General features: G+C 35.9%; 1 protein-coding gene across 2 annotated transcripts; it reads left to right on the top strand.

Annotated features, from left to right (window-relative positions):
- Positions 1-4,100: 4,100 nt before the first annotated feature.
- Positions 4,101-21,540, top strand: LOC127791355 (V-type proton ATPase subunit e2). Of its 2 annotated transcripts, XM_052321172.1 has the most exons (5): positions 4,101-4,234; positions 4,433-4,559; positions 13,656-13,703; positions 21,113-21,195; positions 21,362-21,540. In XM_052321172.1, the coding sequence occupies exons 2-4, from the start codon at positions 4,462-4,464 to the stop codon at positions 21,177-21,179; spliced, it is 213 nt and encodes a 70-aa protein (XP_052177132.1). In that variant the 5' UTR covers positions 4,101-4,234; positions 4,433-4,461; the 3' UTR covers positions 21,180-21,195; positions 21,362-21,540. The 2 variants fall into 2 exon arrangements, with proteins under 2 accessions (XP_052177132.1, XP_052177131.1); XM_052321171.1 differs by having other exon boundaries at positions 21,113-21,540.
- The last annotated feature ends 1,486 nt before the right edge of the window (positions 21,541-23,026 follow it).

Raw genomic sequence — 23,026 nt, 5'->3', positions numbered from 1 at the left:
TCGATCCTTTAAGTATATTTACACTACTTTCAAAAATATGTTGTTGGTTCAATATTATGGGAAGTCGTTTATTAATTATTTTTCCCTATATGCAAGTAACGTGATACAATATTTTAATCAATACTTGCAAGGAGGCTCGGGAGCATGAGTTTTACACATCTAATCGTTACACTTAGATTGAAGTAAAAGATATGAGATTTCAGTCACATTGGAGATTTCATAATTGTAGTTTTAATTTTGGAAAATGTAAACTCTAGCAATTTCGCTTGTTGTCAAAATACAACTTTTGACTATAAAAAATGTTTACATCTGTAATGACAAGTCTTTTTTGTCATGTAAATTATTTTAGACATAATTATTCTCCTTACTGTTCCACTTTCTTTTATTATCTAATTCACAAGATTTTGTAATTGTAGTTTTAATTTTGATTAACACAACAATTTCAAAATCATATAAATGTGGGGCAGTGTTAAGTGTTTATTATTTAGGGAACTTGCCATAGTGAGCAATATGTCTAGCATGGACAAGATGTGAGAAGCAAATTTTTTATGAGACAGTGATACCTAAATGACCTTCTATGAATATGCTTGACTTTGGCACAAATAGGCCACATATGGACCCTCCTACACACATGCGTCCACATAATAGATTGTTATTATAGACTTAATTAATATTCTAATTTTTAATCCATAATATTTAATTTACAGATATATATTGATCGTATGGAATTGAATATTTTTAAGTTTCTCATTCCGCGATAAGATTTTAATTAAAGGAAAATATAATTATACATACCAAGAAAAAAACTATCTAATTTAATTAGACATAAGCTCAAGAATTGGCATTTCCTTTTCCCTTACGAAATGTTACATTGAGAGATATCTCCGCATCTTCTTTTTCATAAATGCGAGCAAGAAATCTAAATGCACGAGCTATATCTTGTTCGATTTCTTCTGTGGTGGATGATTTGGCTAAAGCAACACCACTTGATTCATCTTTTTCATACACTCCTCCACTTAGTTGTCCTCCAAAAGTGTCAGCTTTCTTTTGGTGGCATTCATCACCCTACTTGAAATATCCGCAATCATCACTACAACAAAAAAACATTCATCCTTTGTTCACCATATTCTTCTCTACCTTCATCCATTTCACAAACCCCTGTCCACATGAAGAGCAATGTTGCTTGGTGGGACATCCCAGCAAGGTATGACCAGGACGTCTACAACTATGATAGATTCCTTTGTTTTTTCCCCATTATAAGATTCAGCAACGTCCACAATCATAGATAAACAATATTTCAATAATGATTGTCAAATTGTTGGAACATGTAAAATCAAAACAACTAATCTTAATTTGCAGTTATCTACTTCAGTGTTATAAGTAGTCAAACGAAATTACATAATACTGCAAATTTTAGCTTTCCAAGTACTAAATTTATACACCCAAATAAAAACCAATTAATGTACTCTAACAGGTTTATAGATCTCATCTAAACATATAGCCATACACAATGTAGACACTGATGTAACAATATTATAATTCTAGACTATCAAGGACTCAACTCAAGGCAATGTACACAATGGGAACTATTGAATTGCAAAGTTGTCAATATACAATTAGAAATAATAAACCATACAAAGTACTTCATATATACCATTTTATGAAATACAAAATGCCTCTAGAGGCCCATGGAAATTCCATTCATCACATACACTTCATTTGTTTTCACAAAGTTTTATCAAATTACATGTATTAAAAAGCCTTTTTAAAAGCTGTCAAATTTCCACCAATTACATGATATTCAAAATGCTACAGAATGGGACTCCACTGCATGTGTCAACTATCAACTATGACTCTATTCAGGACACAAATTAGCCCCAATTATTCTGGAAAACATTATCAGATAAATGTTGTCATAATACTACATATTTAGATCACATTAAATTTAAAAATATGTATTACAGTTTTCTGTTATATACTTAGATCATATTAAATTTAAAATTTAAATACTTGCACAGATACATTAAATTAACCCCAATTATTCTGAAAAACATGGTCAGATGAATGTCTTCATAATACTACATATTTAGATCACATTAAATTTAAAAATATGTATCACAGTTTTCTGTTATATGTTTCACAGTTGTATTGAATATAACTAGAACTTAGAATGCTAGAACCGAACTTGCAGCCACACACATCTTTGGAAACAAATACTCAGATACATAACTTGGTGATGAAAAGTGACGCTTGTCAAAATCACAATCCAGAAATTTACTCACAGGCTCAACATTAATTAAGGAAAAAACGCTATGATCTATTTCATGGATTCAAAGAAATAGGATCAATTGAGCACGTATTTAGTTAGGAAGTTTACTAGAACCACCAAGGCCTGTCGATCCAAACCAACTGCGTAACTTTGTCCTCCAACAAACAGCAAACGATTTGGCTATAGATTCGAATCTTCAATGGATCTGGGCCTAAATGGAAGATGTGGGGTAGACGACAGAGAGGGAGGGCGACGTTGGGGCTAGGCTGAGATGGGGTTCTAGCGAACGGCGGGGATGGGAGGTAAAGGGTTGCGGGGAGAGAGGGGAGGGGGCAAGAGATGGGGGAATTTTTAGTGAGTGGGCGGGAGAAATGGGAGAGAGGGAAGGCTGGGGGGAAGGGTGGTGTAAATGCTGAGAAATGAAAAGAAAAATAAAAAATAAATTAAAATATTTACCCGTAAAACTCTTTATAAGAGTCCCGGGATATCTAGCATTATCTATAGAGTCATGCTAAATGTACATCCATTTTTTACATCTTGAACTACATAAGGGGGTATTATGACTAAAATACCATGCGCCTTACATGCGTCTCACGCGCCTCTATGCGACTCATGAGGGATTTTTTTATCATAATACCCCCTATGTAGCCCAAGAGATACAAAATGGATGTACCAATAGCATTTTTCTTATCTATATCGACAATAATGAGGAAGATGAAAAACGATGGCAGGAAAGAGAAAATGGGTATTTATATTCATAAATAAATTTTATTCTCAGATTATGCAATTTATTTCAAAATTAAAGTTCAATTATAAGAATTAAATTTAATAACTTTTTTATTATAAATAAGGGTGAGCATTTTGAACTAATCGGAATATTGAAATCAAATAAAGTAAAATTGTGTAAAAAATTAAATTGAATCGACTAAACAAATAAGAAAACTGAAAGAATCGAAATAAATATAAAAAAACTAAATTGATTGAAAAAAATTAAAAAATAAATATTACTTAAATAAAAATAAGTGTTATTCAAATAAGAATAATATTACTCGATTAACCTAAATTTTAGTCTATAAATATTACTTCACTAAAAAAATGTATTACTTAAATAAAAATAAGTATTATTTAAGTAAAAAAAATATATTACTTGATTGACCTTTGTGAGCAAGTTTTAATTCACAAGTTTATCTTACCTAGAGTAAAAATAACATTATTCGAATAAATTTTTTATCTTGATTGAATATAAATGACATTTTGGTTGGTTTATTTATTTAAATTTTTTTCAATTCGAAAATTGAATTGAACAGAATTAAAATATTTGAAATTGCTAAACTTAAAAACTAAACCAAATCGATTATTAGTTTTAATTGAATTGAATCAACAATTTCAATTGTTTTAATTTGATTATTTTAGTTAAATCGAATTTTTCTCTAACTATAATTTTAAAGGTAAATTATATGAAATCTTCCTGAACTTAGGGTCATGTACAACTTATCCTTCTATACTTTCGATTGTATCAAAAAAATTTCTTAGACTTTTAAAATGTTACAATCAACCACAAATTGTTAAAATTTTACATAATTTTATAATTTTATAAAATTTTAAAAGAAATGTGACTGATTATAACATTTTAAAAGTGTAAATAATTTTTTTTTGATGCAATTGAAAGCGCATAGGATAAGTTACATATAACCCTAATTGTAAATAATTTCATATAATTTATCCTAATTTTAAACATAAAAAATTAAATTTTAAAATAATTTTTATAAAATAAAAATAGAATATAATAACAAATTTATTACTAAATACAAACTTCATCAACTAATTTGTTAAGAAATCAAAGAAATAAAGTTGTTGGTTAACGAGAACCCAAAAGATTCATCTAAACTACGAGAGCGAAGCCGAAGCGACGAGCTTCTACTTCCCTTCCGACGGAGTATCGCCGCCGGTCGCCGTAGATTTAAGGTCCTCTTCTCTGACTTTGCAATCAAAGCGTGTGTTCACATATATAGACATGTATATATATATATACATACATAATAATCGTGTTTCGTTTTCCGGTTCTACTTATTTTTTCGGATTACGGTCTTGCATCTCCTGATTGAACCATAATTTGCATTGTGTTTGACTCGGATCGGATGTGAATTCATTGCTTCGTTGCAGAAACTTTGGTGCAATTGAATCAAATCAGAATGGGGTTTTTTGTGACAACCCTAATTTTTGCCCTGATCGGAGTTATTGCGTCTCTCTGCACCAGAATCTGCTTCAACAGAGGGCCTTCTACAAATCTGTACGTTTCTGTCTTTGCTTTATCTTCTCCTTTGTTCGGATTTGCTTTTTCAAATTTTTCATTGTGGCTTTAGGCTAAGTACTTTCTGTTCTTCATTAATGGCTTTTTAACGTGTAAATTCTATCTTTTTTGCCTTTAGCTTTACCTTTATTTTTTTTAATTGCAATTAGGAATTTGAATCACTTAGCAGGAGGAATCTTACTTTTGGTTAGTGTTGAAACAATATTTTCATTCGTTGTTTTTTCTACAGAATTGCGAAAATTTTCAGGTGCAAATTAATTCTCTCATAATATTCTAAGTATATTAATTTATGAAAAAAATAATGACAATAATATCTTAAGGATATGAGCCACCCACATCTGATTCTCCTCTAAAGGAGGAAGTATTGTGTGCTTTCAAGGCACCGTGTCAGCAATGCCCCGGACCAATCAAATGCTGCCTGGCAACGCATGATTGGTTTGGGGCATAACAATATGGTGCCTCAGAGGCACAAAATACTTTTTCTCTCTACAAGGTCCTTGGATGGGTAAGATTGGGTGGACTCTTAACCTTTAGCTGCCTTCTCTTGCTGCTGCAGTCCCATGTTTGACAGCCAAACTTTTAGCCCTGCACCAAGAAATGCCTTAATTCTTTCATCAGATCTCGCACAAGCAATATTGAGGTGTGCAAAGTATGATTAGGAAGGGGAAAATATACCTAGTTGAGTGACAGGCATGAAAAATTCATTGCTTCTTTCGCATGTCCTGATAAAGTTGGGAAAAGAATCTTGTATATGAAAGTGTTTAAATTTTTCTTTTAAACACATTATGTTCTGATACTGCCTGATGGTCTGGCAAAGGTTTTGATTTTCTGCAATGTAGGTGGAGATTAAATAGCATTATAGAATATGTATAACTTGATCTAATATGGGTAGCAATGCCTCCTAAATTCAATTGGTGCTTGGAATCATATAATTCGACCTTTTAGATTCATGTAGGGCATTGAGCTTGCTAATAAGTTTAGTAATGTCACGACCGTAGGTGACAATAGGATTACACCTTCAATCCGGGTGGTATTTGGAGAGATATAATCAGTGTGAACAGAGAAAAGAGAGAGAGAGATTTAGAGAGTAAGAGTTGTGGAAGAGAGAGAGCTAGAAGATAGATAGAAATCAGAATGCAAAATTCATATTCCATAATCTTCTCAAGACAGCCCAGGGGTGATATAGCTGGATGGTCGTGTCCACAATCCTCCCTTCCTAACGGTTGTAACAATAAGTTTTGTCCTATTCTAGCTCCCTTCCACATGGGGAATCTTTAGTTAACAAACTGGTGCTAGAAATTACAATAAAACCCAAAAAAGTAAATAGTAAAACAGAAGAATTACAGTGCAAGGAAAATTAAAAATGTTGTTGCTTAGGGATGGTCGTGACAATTCCCCCCCCCCCCCCCCCCCCCGATTTCTTGTCCTCAAGAAATATTAAGGAGATTGGTCGTTCGGGGAAATTGCTTTAGGAGATCCAGGAGGTACTCCCAAGTGCTATAGTCCGAAGTGCTACCACGCCACTTGACCAGCACTTGAATGAGCGGCACCCCTTGCTTGTACACCACTCTCCTTTTGAGTGTAGCTTCTGGTTCCACCACCCCGGTAGCTTCTTTAGGGAATGTAGGGAGGGCCCTGCTCACTGGTTGGGTTCCCACGGATTCCTTGAGGAGAGAGACATGAAATATTGGATGAATTTGGGTCCCCTTTGGTAACTTTAGGCGGTATGCCACTTGGCCTGCCTTGGCTTCTATGGCAAAAGGACCAAAATATTTAGGGCTAAGCTTAGTCACTTTTCCCTTGGTGATGGACTTGAGATGGGGATACTGTAGCCTCAAGTACACATTATCTCCCACCGCAAACTCCCTTTCACTTCTCTTTCGATCGACTACTTGCTTCATCCTGTTCCTAACTGATGCCAGCTCTTACTTAAGCTGTTAAGTGACCTGTCTTCGTTGCTGAAGGTATTCTTCCACCGTTGCTACATTGGGTCCCCCCTCTACCACCGGTAAGGTTGGCGGTTGGTATCCGAATAAGGCTTCAAATGGTGACATTTTAATAAAGGAATGATGGTTGGTGTTATACCACCATTGGGTTAGGGACAGCCACCAATGCCACTCCTTGGGTTGTAAGAGGCAAACACACCTCAAATAGGTTTTTAAACTTTGATTTACCATATCCGTTTGCCCGTCTGATTGAGGGTGGTAGGTTGTGGACATGCTTAACTTGGTCCCCAATGCCTTCATGAGTTCCTGCCACATTAGACTTGTGAAAATCCGGTCCCAATCTGAGATAATGTACTTGGGAGTCCCATGCAGCTTCACCACTCGATCAAGGAAGTCCCTGGCTACATCTTGAGCGATATAAGGATGAGTTAGCCCTATGAAGTAAGCAAATTTGGTCAACCGGTCTACTACTACCAGTATACTATCCCTTCCCTCCGATTTCGGTAGGCCTTCCACAAAATCCATTGATATGCTAGTTCAGGCTTAGTTAGAGATGGGTAATGGCTGCAGCAGCCCGGGGTAGGCTATGTTCTCGAACTTGCACCTCTTGCAGGTATCACAAGACAACACATATCTTCGAATTTCAGCTTTCATCCCTAGCCAATGGAATACGCTCTTAACCTGTACATAAGTTTTTTGCATGCCGGAATGCCCTCCTAATGGCGATTCATGCAAGGATTGCATGATCTTTTTCTTGAGCCTAATATTATTCCCAATCGCCAATCTCCCGTGACGTCTCAACAATCCCCCACTCAAAGTATATTCTCCTTCTCCCTGTGTTCCCACCGTCAATCTTTCTATTATCCCCTTTATCTTTTCATCCCCCCCATAGCTATCAACCACCTCATTGTACCATTCTAGCACCACCTGGGATATGGCTGCAACACTTCCCTCTTCGTGGCACCTTGACAATGCGTCCGCAGCTGTATTTTCCTTCCCTTTCCTATACTAAATGGTATAATCCAACCCCATTAGTTTAGACATTCCCTTCTTTTGCAGCTGGGTGTGAAGTTTTTGTTGTAACAAGAACTTTAGGCTTTCATGATCGGTAATGCCTCCATTTATCCACTGCCATCAAAACAGAACTCCTTTTCATAAATACTGAGCCCCCGAATGCTTAGGGCTTAAGGCCTAACTCAAAAAGGCCAGTGGTCTCCCTTCTTGAGCTAACACTGCTCCAATACCCGTGCCACTTGCATCTGTCTCTAGGATGAAGGGTTTGCTAAAATTCGGTAGCCCTAAGGCCGGCACATTACTCATAGCTTCTTTCAACTTAACAAACGCTTCCTCTGCAAGTTGTCCCCATTCAAACCCTCCCTTCCTTAGTAATTCTGTCAATGGCTTGCTGATGGCCCTGTATCCCTTCACAAATTGCCAATAGTACCTCGTCAAACCTCGAAATCCCCTAAGAGCCCTTACTGAATTGGGCCTTGGCCAAGCTACCATAGCTTCTAATTTTCTCGGGCTTGTGCTGACCCTTCCCTTGGATATGATATGGCCTAAATATTCCGCTTGCCCTTGACCAAAAGCACACTTAGACTTCTTAATAAAGAGCTGCTTCGATTTGAGGATATTAAAAATGGCCTTTAGGTGAGATAGGTGTTGGTCGAAGGTGGGACTATAGATGAGGATATCGTCAAAGAATACAAGTATGAACTTGCGAAGGTAAAGCTCGAATATACGATTCATGAGGGATTGAAAGGTGGCCGGGGCGTTGGTGAGTCCAAAAGACATCACCAAGAATTCAAAATGCCCATGGTGGGTTCTAAAGGCTGTTTTAGGGATGTCCTCCGATTTCATCCGAATTTGGTGATAGCCCGAACAAAGGTCTAACTTAGAAAAGAATTGGGCATTGTGTAATTCATCTAAAAGACCCTCAACAAGGGGCATGGGAAACTTATCTTTGACGGTTAAGGCGTTTAGTTGGTGGTAATCCACACAAAACCGCCACGTTCCATCCTTCTTTTTTACTAATAAAATCAGGGAAACAAAAGGACTTTGGCTAAGACGGATTATGGACTGTTGAAACATATCCCTAACCATTTTTTCAATTTCATTCTTTTGGGCAGGAGGGTAACAGTAAGACCAGATATTAACGGGTTTTGTGTTAGGTTTTAGGTTGATTGTGTGGTCTTGCACTCGGGCAGGGGGAAAGGCTGAAGGTTCCAAGAACAGATCCTCATATTCTAACAACAATGTGTTAAGAAGGTCTGAGTATGATACATGGTCAGCCTGATCGTGAGGGGAACTAACTGTCAGTAACACCTCTCCGTGCTCCTCCTTTCCTCCTGTGACCTCCTCGATGGCCACTATGGAGAATAAGTGTGCCAGCTGGTTCCATCTCCCTGTGAACATTCTCTGCATCCTTCTCCCACTGATCATTTTGCAGCTACCTGTTTCCTTTCCTCCTGTCAGAGTCATCCTTCTTCCCTCTTTTTCGAAAGAGACCTCCATCCTGTTAAAATCAAAGTTTATGGGGCTCACCCCCTTCATTCAATCCATCCCTAGGACAACATCACAACCTCCGAGTTATAGGAGTCTTAGGTCCGCCTCAAACATTTCCCCTTGCATCTCTCAGCCGAAACCATTACAAGCCGACTTGCTCAACACCCTATCCCCATTCGCCACTGTCACACTCAAGGGTGGTGTCCCCGTGAGTTGACATTCGAGTCTCTTGGCGGTGCTCTCATCAAGAAAGCTATAGGTACTGTAACGCCCCATTTTCCAAACGCGTTATAATTCAGAATAATTCTGGGATAATAATTTTTTTTTTGTTCAATACTACTAAAACTAAACTATGTCATTCCTCATATCCATCTGAAAATTTCTATACATCTATCTTGAAAGAGAATCATCATAAACATTAAATGCGGAAGTTAGAATCGAACCTAACATCATAACATTAATCATAATTCAGTTCTTATATCACGGGACATAAATTTCTCAACATGACTTAATACATAACATAAGTTCACAACTAACATTAACCCTAAACAGAGTTCTACATTATCATTCCTCAAAACGTTCAGAATTCGAAGTAGCAGAACATCAATACATGAGCTACATAACATACATTCAACTCATCATAAAACTCATCATGCACTTTGCTAAGTGCTATTTCATGCCTCATTCATCCTCGTTTCTGCTACAATCTCCATCCGGAACGTTTGAATATTCTAGGGGCAAAACCCAAGTTAGATGATGAATCATCTAAGTAAGGGAAACAACACATTTAATGCTCATGTATGTATGCAATGCATATAACATCATAACTCTCATATTTGGGTCGACTGCACCTTAAGATTACCCGCCATTTTTCCTATCTCCCTGCTAGACCGGGGTGTATAGGTGCACCCTTGGCAAAGTAACGGAGCCAGTACCTAATCCCAAACCCATGCAGCGTATGACCGTAAATCTCATCATGCTCATATGCATATTTCATAAATCAAAACATGTAAATGCAATCTACATGACATACTCATAACAAGGCATGATAAGATAATAACACTTAGTCCAATTAGGAAGTACCACTTACCTTGTAAAAAGACAATTTTGCCCCTAGCATAATTTTGCCTCAAAATTTGCGTTAGACTTCCAATTGTACTCAATTATGAACCTTGACGTACCCTGGTATCATAATTACTTAAGAAAATCAGATTTCTAATTTTTCGCTAATTTTTCTAATTTCTCCAATTTCCTCCTATTATTTCCTCAAGATTATGAAATAAATATTTTCTCATAAAATTTTCTCAGTTTCTCTTCACAATAATTCATAAAACAATATTTCTAAGCCCCAGAAATTTCCTCATAATTTTTAAAATCCATGTTCTATTTATTTCTCATTTTCTCTTTGATTTTCAAGCATCTATTGCCTCAAAAATCCATAATAAATACTTATCATGCATTTCTCTTTCAACTTCACCATCAAAAATTCTAAAATATCATTATAATATTTCTGAAATTTTTAAAGAAATTTTTGAAGATAACTTACCTTCCCGCGGAGTGATTCGGTATTCTTCTATACTGCGATGAAGTCTCGGTTTGTGTATCCAACAACGTCTTTTGTCACAAATTTTCACACGAACTATTAAACCCAGCCTATAGGATTTTTCTAGAAATTTTTGGTATTTTTCTCTATATTTTTTCTTTCTCTTTTTCAAATCTCTCTTACTCTCAAATCTTTTTTTCTTACAACCTTTTTCTTTCTAATCCAAATCCTTCAACCTTTCAAGTTTTCTCTATTTATAGAGGTTGAATTAAGCTTAGTATAATTGTAGTGATCCACTATCTTTAATTATTTTGTCACCTTTCTTAATTATTTTTCACTAAATCTCACCCATAATCTTTAATTATTTGTTCACACCCCACTTTGTTTCCCACATTTCTCAATTATTTCACCCATTATCTTTGATTATTTGTCCACACCCTATTTTGTCTCCCACATTTCTCCATTAATTCACCCATTATCTTTTATTATTTGTCCACATCCTATTTTGTCTCCCACGTTTCTCAATTATTTCATCCTTTATCTTTAATTATTTTGTCACCTTTCTTAATTATTTCCCACTAAATCTCACCCATAATTTTTAATTATTTGTCCACACCCTACTTTGTCTCCCACATTTCTCCATTAATTCTCCCATTATCTTTGATTATTTGTCCACATCCTATTTTGTCTCCCACATTTCTCAATTATTTCATCCATTATCTTTAATTATTTTGTCACATTTCTTAATTATTTCCCACTAAATCTCACCCATAATCTTTAATTAGTTGTCCACACCCTACTTTGTCTCTCACATTTCTCAATTATTTCACCCACTAATTTTAATTGTTTTGTTACCTTAATTATTTTTCATTAAATCTTCTTTTGAATATATTATTCTTTCATTTATTAATTTTAAGCCCATTTTCTTAGTCCATTAATTTTAAGCCCATTTACTTAATCTTTCATTTTTCAACTTAGCTCACTAATTCTATGCCCATTTACTTAATATTTCTTTTTTCATCTTAGCCCACTAACTCTAAGCCCATTAGTTTTCTCAACCAAAAATCTCTAATGGATATCAAAAATATTTTAAATACAATAAAAATTAATTATTATTATTCTCAGAATACTAGGATATTACAGGTACTCCCACTGTCGATAAGAATCATCAAAGTACACCTATTTGATCGGCCTTCCACCTTCATAATCTTATTATTAGCTACCCCCTTTAGAGCATGAATGGAAATTTTCCCATTATCCTCCTTGTCGTCATCCTCGGGGTTGAATTCCCCGGTCCCCCCTTGATCCTCTTCTTCATCCCCCTCTAATAGGAGGATTTGTCTTTTACACTGATGTCCCGGGTCGTATTTGTCTCCAGACTCTCCACAACGAAAACAAAGGCCCGCTAACCCCCTTTGTTCTCTCAGTTGTTCCCCATATGGAGTTGAGTTCGATCCCCCCATGTGTTTTCCCTTCATCACTTCCCAATTGTAGTTCTTTCCTCTAGCATTAGAGGTGTCCAGAACCATTTCTCGTTGTTGCTGCCTCTGTTTCTTCATCATTGCCTCCACCAAGGTTTCTTGCAAACGGGCACTCTTCGAGACCTATTCCGCGATTCTCGGCCTCATCATTTTCACCATTGGCCGCAACTCTTCGCTAAGGCCACTCATGAAACTTGACACAAAATAAGCTTCCGAGAGGTAGGGGTTGTGGCGGATCATGAATGACCTTAACTCCTCAAACCCTTGCAAATAAGATTCAACACTTCCTACTTGCTTGAGTTTGTTGAATTCTTCTATGGTATCCATCAAGCTCCTTTCTCCAAACCTCTCGCGCAACTTCTCAGAGAACTCCTCCCATGTATACTCCCTCCTCACACTAAGGCACCCTTGGAACCACGCGTCCACTATTTCATTGAAATAAGCAATGGCCAGAGGTACCCTTTGTGCCTGCGGTATGTTGTACCAGTTGAACAACCTCTCGCACTTTCTTACCCACCAACGCGGATTAACTCCCTCAAATGTCAGAATCTCCCTCCGAGGCATTGGGTACCCCGGTTGATGATGATTGGGGGGTTCTACCCTGTCCCTACCCAACATCCTCTCTAACTCCTCTTCCGAGTTTACCTCAAGTTCGGATGTCCCAATTCCCCTGTTCATTCTATGTCCTTGCAGAATGGGCTCATTTCTCTCCCTAGGAGGGAAGTCTAGTGATAATCTTACCGAGTTCTGGTGAGTAAACATCACCGTGAATTGCTGCATTTGAGTTCCCAGTTCATCTCGTACTCTCGCGATTGAAGCATCCAACCTTCGCTCCAAGCCTTCCATGGAACTCTCCAGCTTGCGGTCTATGGCTATGATTACCTCATAATTCCGGGTAGCTCCCAACTCCAGTTGATCGGTTCAGTTCTAGAAATCCGCCACCGTCGAGTTAACTTGTTGAAGCTGCGTTTCAAGGCTTTTCATGCGAGTACCATCCGCCATCTTTCACGATCCCACAAAGTGTTAGCCAAGAATTTGCGGCTCTAATACCAATTATTGTCACGACCGTCGGTGACAATAGGATTACACCTTCAATCCGGGTGGTATTTGGAGAGATGTAATTGGTGTGAACAGAGAAAAGAGAGAGAGAGATTTAGAGAGTAAGAGTTGTGGAATGGAAGAGAGAGAGCTAGAAGATAGATAGAAATCAGAATGCAGAATTCATATTCCATAATCTTCTCAAGACAGCCTCGGGGCTGATATAGCTGGATGGCCGCGTCCACAGGCGATCCTCCCTTCCTAACGGTTGTAACCTTAAGTTTTGTCCTATTCTAGCTCCCTTCCACATGGGGAATCTTTAGTTAACAAACTGGTGCTAGAAATTACAATAAAACCCAAAAAAGTAAACAGTAAAACAGAAGAATTACAGTGCAAGGAAAATTAAAAATGTTGCTGCTTAGGGACGGTTGTGACAAGTAACGCAGCCTTTTTTTCCCTCTTTCTTTTGCATTGCTTGAGGTAATTTATTTCAGCTATGTTATAGGATTATTTAATATATTGCATTCTTCTGCATATGACTAATATATGCCATATGATGCAGGTTCCACCTAACCTTAGTTATTACTGCAACAGTATGCTGCTGGATGATGTAAGTATGATGTTTTTTAGTTGATTTCCTTCTTTCAGTAGCAAAATCTAAACTCGAATCATCTTGCATTAGGTATTAGAGGTAATTAAATTATTTAATCATATTCATCGTCTGTCACGTGACTACTGAGTTGTTATAGGTGTAGATATGCTTATAGCCCCTATTAATAGCCCTCTTTCAATTGGGTGTGCTGTTTTGAGACCAAGGTTGACCAGGCAGAGGATGCCTTTTCGGAATCTGTAGCGTGCATTAAGTATGAGACGGCCAAACAAGGGAAGGAAGTTATGATGATGACCAAAGAGTGGCAATTGGATACAAAGGTCTGAATTTCATGGATATTGTACCACTGAAGGTCTAAGGCCTTCCATTTATAATGGAGAATTTCATGTCAGACAGCCATGTCCGAAGGTCTTGGGCAGCTCATCATGGTTGAACCCTGTCTGGCCTCTAATGCACAAGTCGTAACAGGTCCCACACTGTGGGAAATAGCTAAACCCTTTCTCAATGTAGATGCTTGAGTTATTCTATGGTTGGTGACTGGTATGTTATGGAAATTATGCTATTCCATGGTTGAAGATTGACTAGCCGTGGAAGTCATGCTCAGTGGGCTAGAATGGGCAACTTAGAAGAGCAGAAAAGGGGGGGGTATTCAAGGAAGTCAACTCTACATGGGAAAGGGCGAATAGTTGGAGGTCTGGAAAACTGCCAAAATTATTGCAGCATAGAACTTAACCAAGTTTTAAGATTGACTAGTGGAAGCACTTGAGTATTGACTTAAATATTCATACTCTAATCCAAACATGCCATATCATGCATAACATAAAATAAAGATGCTTGTCAAACGCCTGCGATGTACACCCTTCATAGAAGTTTATAACTCCAGCTAGCATGCCTCTTAAAAGATAAATCAAAATATTGTTCTTAGTACTGTTTGTACTAGTCTAGATTAGCATGGTATAACACACTCCAAACAAGAACACATAGGATTTCCTTTAGTCAAATAACCTTCTTGAGAAAGAATTTCCTAAAAAGTGAATTCCAACATAACTTATGTCAATCTGTAACGTGAGACATAATGATTTAAGGGACTAGAAAAAAAGAAATGATTTAAATGATATGAGTAGATAGAAAATATTTAACAGAGCAAAAGCAAGCGTTCTATTTTAATTTGCATGAAAGAAAGCAAAGTTGGGCATTTGACTGAAGGGTTTCATATGGATGATTGGTTGCACCATAAAACTTAACCAAGTCTTAAGCTTGACTTATGGAAGCACTTGAATATTGACTTAAATATTCACACTCTAATCCAAACATGCCATATCATGCATAACATAAATAAAAGGCAAAATGTCACTTTTCATGAACTTACATGATTTGGTCAATTTCATATATGTACTTTTTTCCTAGTCAATTTCGTACATGACCTTACAATTTTGGTCAATTTCATACAAAATTACAAATATTGAATAATTAAAAAACAATTAATGAATAATTTAAAAAATTGATTCCCAAAGCCCAGTTTTATCTGCATCAATGTCAAAATGGTATCCTATTTGATATAAAAATGCATAAAAATCTAAAGTTGATATAAAAATATTTCTAAAATGTTTTTAAAAAAATAATTTAATATAATTTCCCATAAACATCAGAAATATTTTTTCTGAAATAATTTCTAAAAATATAATTTTTTATTATTTTATGAATTTCCTAAGCATTTTTGGATATTTTCAATATTTTTAACAATTATGAATAATTAATAAATAATTAGTGAATAATTACAAAAATTGCTTCACAAAACCCATTTTTACCCGCATCGTCAAAATGGTTTCTTATTTGGTATAAAAATCCATAAAAATCTAAAGTTGGTATAAAAATATTTATGAAATGATTTTGTAAAGTAATTTACACATAATTTCCCATAAACATCATAAATGTTTTTATAAAATGATTTCTGGAAAAATATTTCATGGATTTCCTAGCATTTTTATATGATATTCACAAAAATTGTAAGGTCATGTATAAAATTGATCAAACCATGTAAGTTCATGTATGAAAAGTGACCAAAACTGTAAGGGCGTGTATGAAATTGACCAGAAAAAAAGTTAATATATGAAATTGACCATACAGTGTAAGTTCATGTATGAAAAATGAGCTTTTCCCTAAATAAAATAAAGATGTTCATCAAAAGCCTGGGAATGTACACCCTTCATAGAAGTTCATAACTCAAGATAGTATGCCTCTTAAAAGATGCAAAATATCGTTCTTAATACTGTTTGTAGAAATCTAGATTACATTGGTGCAACACATTCAAAAAATGAACATGAAAGGCAAATAACCTTCTTGAGAACAAACTTTCTCATGAATGACCTCCAACATAATTTATGTCAATCTGTAATGTTAAACATAATAGTGAGCAACTGTAACTTAGAAGCAACTATTAGAAGGATCAAATAAACTTTGGAATTTAACTGATAGGAAAAAAGACATGTTTTGAATGATATTAGTAGATAGATAGATAGATAAAATATTTGGATGGGCCAGAAGCAAGTCTTCTACGGTAAGTTACATGAGAGAGAGAGCAAATTTGGTCATCTGACTGAAGGATTTCATATGGATGTTTGACCATAAAACTTAACGAAGTCTTAATATTGACTCATGGAGGCACTTGAATATGGACTTAACTATTCATACTCCAATCCAAACATCCCATATCATAGCATAACATAAGTAAAATAAGGATGCTTGTCAAAAACCTTGTCCACCCTTCATAGAAATTTATAACTAAAGCTAGGATACCTCTTTTAAGATGGATCAAAATATTGTTCTTAATACTGTTTGTAGAAATCTAGATTAACATGGTATAACACACTCAACAAGAATACCAAGGATTTCCTTGTCAAGCTCGTAGGGTGCAGGGCATATTGTGTAGACCATTGTAGCAGATTATCTCTACAATTGGTAGTTAGTTAGTAGTTAGTTACATTCTGTAACTGTGTGTTCTTGGTCAGCTATATATAAGCTACACCAACTTGTATTGGGGAACAAGATTTCTAATACAATTTCTCAAATTCTCTCTCAATTCTCTCCTCTGTTTCCTCTTTAATTTCTCTCTATTCTCTCTCCGTTTCTTTCTTCTATTCTTCCTTCTTGTTTCTACATTGGAAACCCTAGATTCAAGACTTAGGTCTTGACATTCCTTTAGTTAAATAATCTTCTTGAGAATAAACCTCCTCATAGATGAACTCCAACATAACTTAGCTCTGATTTTAAACATAATGATAATGAGCTACTACTACCTAGGAGCAACTAACTAGAAGGATCAAATAAAGTTTGGAATTTAAATGATAGGAAAAAAAAGACATGATTTGAATGAATGGGTAGATAGATAAAATATTTGAATGGAGCATAGCAAAAGCAACTGCTCTGCGTTATTTACATGAAAGAAAGGAAAGTTGGGCATGTGACTGAAGGATTTCATTTGGATGTCACTTTTTTTTAATGCTCTTAGCATAAAATCAATGAGAACTTTTTGACAACCAAATTAATAATCCCTTTAGTACCTTTGAGAAGAATCACCGCCTGATGGCGGGGAGCCAAATTCCAACAATTTGGGGTCATATATACTAGCCCACCGCCCAGATAACTCCAATGAGCAACAGTCCAGCACAAGACTAGAGGTCAACAAAATCCAACAAATCCTTTTTGAGAGACTCAAATGACAACTGATTAGTAGCTGATGTGAAGATGCTATGTGCATTTTAATAATATCGAGATTGGGATGGCAAGCAGGGTAAGGATGAGGTAGACCTTGACCCAAAATTGCCCCATTTAAAGATATTAGTTGATTGAAAACAAATCTGGGTATAAGTGGTACAACCCAGTATTTATCAAGTCGGGTTAACAAAACTCTCCCTTACCCGTTTATATCTGGTTCTAATAATGTATTATTACTTTCTAAGTGAGATGAAATCTGATGTGCTGAGCTGGAGAAATGTTTCTCAGTCACCAAGTTGCTACCCATTGAACTAAAATCCAAGTTTGGATTCAGCCAAAAAAAAAATCCCAGTTAGGAAAGTTTTGAGCCACTGGCTATGGTGGTGGAAGGGCTAATAGGTGTGGTGGTTGGGGTTGGGCCACCTGGATATTCGATTTGGTTATGAGTAAGAGCCTTAGAAGGATGGGGAGTGAATGATTTGGTTTCGATCTGGTTAATGAAGGAGCTACACTGCCGAGCCTTGCCACCGGGCAAAGAACATAAGGGGAAGGGTCACCAAAGAGACCTGAGTCGCTCAAGTCGGATTTGGTTGGGCATCTCAGGTTGAGATAATGACCTGATATGTTGGGCCCCTAGGCCAATATTGGCCGATCTCTTCAAGGGCTACTATGACTAGGGTCTATTAGTGAAGGAAGAGTTGTCAAAGATGGAGACACATTTATGCTTGTAGGCAGAGTTCTAGTGATTTGTGGTGGTCCAAGTCTGCTTGAGGGTTGGATCGGCCTAAAATAGATTTGTTGACAGCGACCAGTTCTGGGGTCTGCTTCTGCACCAGGGATGCAAAGGCTGTCCTTTTGGGGCCCTCCACGAACCCTTGACCTGATCCAGACCCTTGCTAGATGGCATCGTGGCCATGGATGTGGATTCTGAGAGATGAAGTGTGAATCAATAGAGTTTGAGCAGTGGGCTTGTTTTGAAGCTAATCTGGTAAAATGGGTAACGTGGGGATTTAGCAGTAACTGGGTTGGGCTTGCTAATCTGGTAAAATGAGTACTTAAGTTAGTGTGTCCCTTTACTGATTATGGTGTCAAGGTGTTACCGCCGACACACAACACCAGTTTTCTAAGCTTAGCTTAGCTCATGGGAAATCAAATATGATAATCTCACAAAAGCCATGAAATTCAGATATTCATCAATGGTTTTCACACTACAGATATTTGCATAATTGCATTTTCAAGTAATGAATGTATAACCAGTTTGAAGGCTTGTTTTGTACTTGCTATTTTTAGCAGTTTTTTTTAAAAAAAAAAAAATCTTAAAGGCATTGACTTTTTAGATTTTTTTGAGCCAAAAAAGCACAAAAAGAATTTTTTTTTCATTATAAAAAAGAGATCAAACATATATTATGCATAATTTTTTTATATAAGATAAAATAATCCTCTTATTCTGTGATGATGTTATTGCTTTCTAAATCAAGTTTCAAAAAAATGGCTAACAAAAAAGTTAGCTTTCTTAAGTAGTTATCAAACAATCTGTTATAGCCTTTTCTTATACTACACAATAAGTTAGCTTTTAATAATAATAATAATAAAAGATAGCACCAAAAACAGCCCGAGTGTGAGTTTGGATTTGTTATTTTTACCTTCATATGTAAATGTGCAAAAATACCATATCCGTGATATAGAGATTTGGTGCCTTCGATGTTTTCAACATTTCCAGTCCTTGCAAAAACTGTGTCAGGAGTTCTGTTTTCTACTTGTACTCGCTCATTCAATACACTAATTGCTCTTCGAACTTTTCATTCGTTGGAGAAAGACATAAGCATGCTAACTTCCAAGTTATGACAGAAGGTCTTTACATGTCTTATGCGTACAACCATCGAAATTGGGGTCCCCAGATATGCTTTATTGTGCTATCTAACATGCTAAGCTTGCTATGTGCCTATTTTGTGTTCGCTTAGTAAGTGAGGTAATATATCTCACATATTGCTACTCAGTTGGGCAATGCCCTGTTTTAAAATTCTTTTCTACACCATCCACTCCAAATTAAAAAAAAAAAAATTATTCCTCAAAATTTGCCACCCTTTTCTACTCAGACAAGCATGAATACTTCCCCCCTTGTGTAGTCCTCACATCTCCATGTGCCCTATTCACTACTAGTCGTGTCACTTTGGATGCCAGAACTTGTTCCTTTGGATCAAGGATTTTGTTAGGCTGCTTTACATGTGTTGGATCTTCTCTAAGTTAAATTGGTTATTATCAAGTGCACAGATGGTGTGTGGTTCATGGTTCCTTACCATTGACACATAAAACATATTTTGGGTATTTGGTACATACAGCAGCAATGCTACCAACTCTTTCTAAGATCTCAAAGGGGTCAGGAACCCGGCCTAACTGCAACTTCTTTGATGAAAGAATTAAAAGAGAGGGAGAAAATAGAGAGACAAATGAAGGGAGACGAGAGGAACTGAAGTGTTTCTGATTTTCCAATGCCCCAAATTCATCTCACGAGTGGCTAATATAGCCCACTCTTACAGGAATAAAGTAGTGGGAAGGAAAATGGATGGTAACTGCCAGTTACTGTACATAACTGTAAGTTACTGTTCATGCTAAATTATAAATAGGGAAAGAAAAATAAATAACAGAAAATAAGACTGAAATTAATAACAGAAAATTAAGACTGAAATTAGGTAATAATCTGCTGCACCAAGGGCCTGGATGTCTGCCTACATCCAGGTCGTGACAAAAGGGTTCGATAAATGGCAGATTATATTTCTTCCCACCGATTCTTCTGTGATGATCAGCATAAGCAATTTTGCCTGAATCAGTCTCTTGGACCTCAGCCCAAAATTTCCTGTCCTAAACTAGTACCCAGATAACCGGGCTAAATTACCATATCTTGTCACAATTTACTTTCTACAGTAGTTGGTACATGTTTTCTGTTTTCTCTTCGAATGAGTTAGGTTCTAGTTGTAGACCATAGAATATGGGGTTCTTATACCAGTTCAGAACTTTTATCTTTTTCTGATCAGTTACCTTGCATCCCAAGTTTGAGTATGCATTTGTATTTATTATTTAATCAGTGTTGAGTTTGATTTTGACTAGGGTTTTTCCCTCTGATCTTTCTTGAACATATATTATGCAAACAAGCTCGAGCTGACAAATTCTAGCTTGAAAATTTTGACATGCCAAGCTTTGCCATAACTCCAGATTCCAGCTGAATGAGCTTGTACATCTCATTTTTTTGCTACACTTAAATCATAAATTTAGCGTGTCTGAAATTTGGCTACATGTAGATTTTGCAGCTTATAATACTTGGATGGCTCCTACATGTTTTTGTTCTAACCTCAACATTCTTTTAGACTGCATCTCTTAATGTCTTCCCCCGACACCATATTCCATTCTTTGACGCTCAATTCTGGAACTAATTAGCAAATAGCTCTTTTGAGAACGCCAATGTGAACTAAAAGATGGACGTACTGATTCCCAACTTGAAAGATGTTGGGTTCCTATTTTCCAATCAGTTTCTGTTCTGTGAAAGTAGCCTATAGAATACTATATTTCTTTTTTCCCCTTTCTATGGATTCAGGATTCTATAGTTTTCGTTTTTTTGTTTATTTGAACGGCTTATTTCCTTATTGCCCATGACCTGTTTTCAAAAGTTATTTCATTGTGTATTCCTTTCGCTCGTGTAGGTGGGCAATTGTGTACCTTGCACAGATGAAACCACTCATTGTCCCAATTTTGAGTGAAGGGGAATAAAGTGCTAGTTAGAGAGGTAGAACAATCAATCCTCCCAGTACCCAAATTCTTCTCCTTTCCTTTCAGATTTGTACGTAATTTCTTATTGGTTGAGAACAACACTGGGTGGGTTTTGCATAGTGTGTTCAGCCCAACCTGTTGTAACACCAACTATTAATGTCGTATTCATTTTGGAGATCTAGTAGCAAGAGGAGCATGGAGCTTGTACTTAAACACTCGAGGAAATGCAGTTTGGTATATCATAAAGAAGCCACTATACTAGGGATGTTTAAATGCTAACTTAGGTCCCCAAAACTCTCTGCCCATTCTAAGGCTTCAATAAATCCATATATATAGATACATTCTTTGCGGTTTGCTCTTACTATTGGCTTGAAAATATCTCCTGGAACACGTTGCATTGCATCTATGATTTACTGTTGAGTGCTCAATGCATTTTTCTGTCAACTAGTTTAGTACTTGCAAGTCCTGTTTCTGGAGGACACGTAAGAACTAGCAGAATGTGTTTGGGAGAGACAGGACTGTACTTGGGAACACATAAGTGTAGATGCTAAGGGGGCTGTTTGGTTGTGGGTTTTGTTGTCTAATTTTCTTTATCCAATTTTGTATCAGATCTCTAGTTTTCATTTCTCTTAGGAATTTTGGAAAATGTGTTAAAATGGAGAGAGAGATATTGTGGAGTCATTTTTTCAAGTCCCTATCTCTTTAAGGAAAATTTGGAAACTGATTTTAGGAGTTTTGCAAGTACTAATTTGGTCAACATTTTTACTTCAATCTGTTTCTGAGTCGGTCTGTTTCAAAACCAAAATTTGGTTAAAAAATTATATAGTATGCATATAATATATTATTAAAGTGTAATAGAGTTAAATCATGTTTATATTTTTTATGAAATTTTTTATTTGAATTATATATATTTATACTTTTTAAAAATTTTATATTAAAAAATAAGGAAAAAATATTTAGGACCGGCCCAAATCGGTTTTGTCTTTAGTATAGGATTTTTATGAATTCTAGTCTAGAGTCGGTTTAGACAAAATAAATTTCCTTAATTCGACTATAATCGTGTGATTTTTGTGAAAATCCATGATCTTTTTAGTTACAAAAATCAATCTTATTAAAAGCGTTAATCGGCAATATGAAAATGGATGAAAGATGATTTTTTTTATATGAGAAAAAAATAAGAATAGAATGAAAATGGATAGAAACCTCTTTTTCCTCCATTCTTTCAAATCTCTACTTTTTTTGTCTCTCTTAAATTGGGAGAAAATAAAGTTTAAATTACTTTATTATGTGCTTATGGCATTATTAACCTTAATAGCTTTTTAAAAATTTAAATTTACTTTTATCTAAAAAAGGGCCTCCGACTTTATTACATTCTCTTGATTCATTAAAAGGATATTAATAGTTAATATTTTTTATTTAAAAAAATATTTTTTAAAGTTTTATATTCTCTATTCTTTCAAATGAGAAGAAAATATTTTATATTTAATTTCACTTATTTCTATTTATTTTATTACTCCTCTCTCCAAACAAAACTTTTTGTGCGATTAGGTATAGAATAAAGAAGATAAAAAATTTACTCTCAAATATAAGTCGAACGATCGGATGAGTAATATGTCAGTGTCAATTCAGTGAGTTGTGAATTTGATCCTCACTTTATGCAAGAATTAAAGGGCCAACCTATAATTTATCTTTCTTGACGTATTAGAATGCACAAGTATCGAAAACCGCACAAGAGTAATTATCCCAAGGAAGATAAAAAATTTAATATATGATTGTTAATGGTGTGTACAATGATAATGTTTTTGTTGTAAATTATTTTGTTATTCATATAAAGAAAAAGACTACAA

Source organism: Diospyros lotus, chromosome 15 (genome assembly GCF_014633365.1).
Source record: "Diospyros lotus cultivar Yz01 chromosome 15, ASM1463336v1, whole genome shotgun sequence".
In the NCBI taxonomy this organism is placed as follows: Eukaryota; Viridiplantae; Streptophyta; class Magnoliopsida; order Ericales; family Ebenaceae; genus Diospyros; species Diospyros lotus.
Note: the sequence above shows the minus strand (reverse complement) of the source record. Positions and strands in the feature narration are given on the sequence as shown.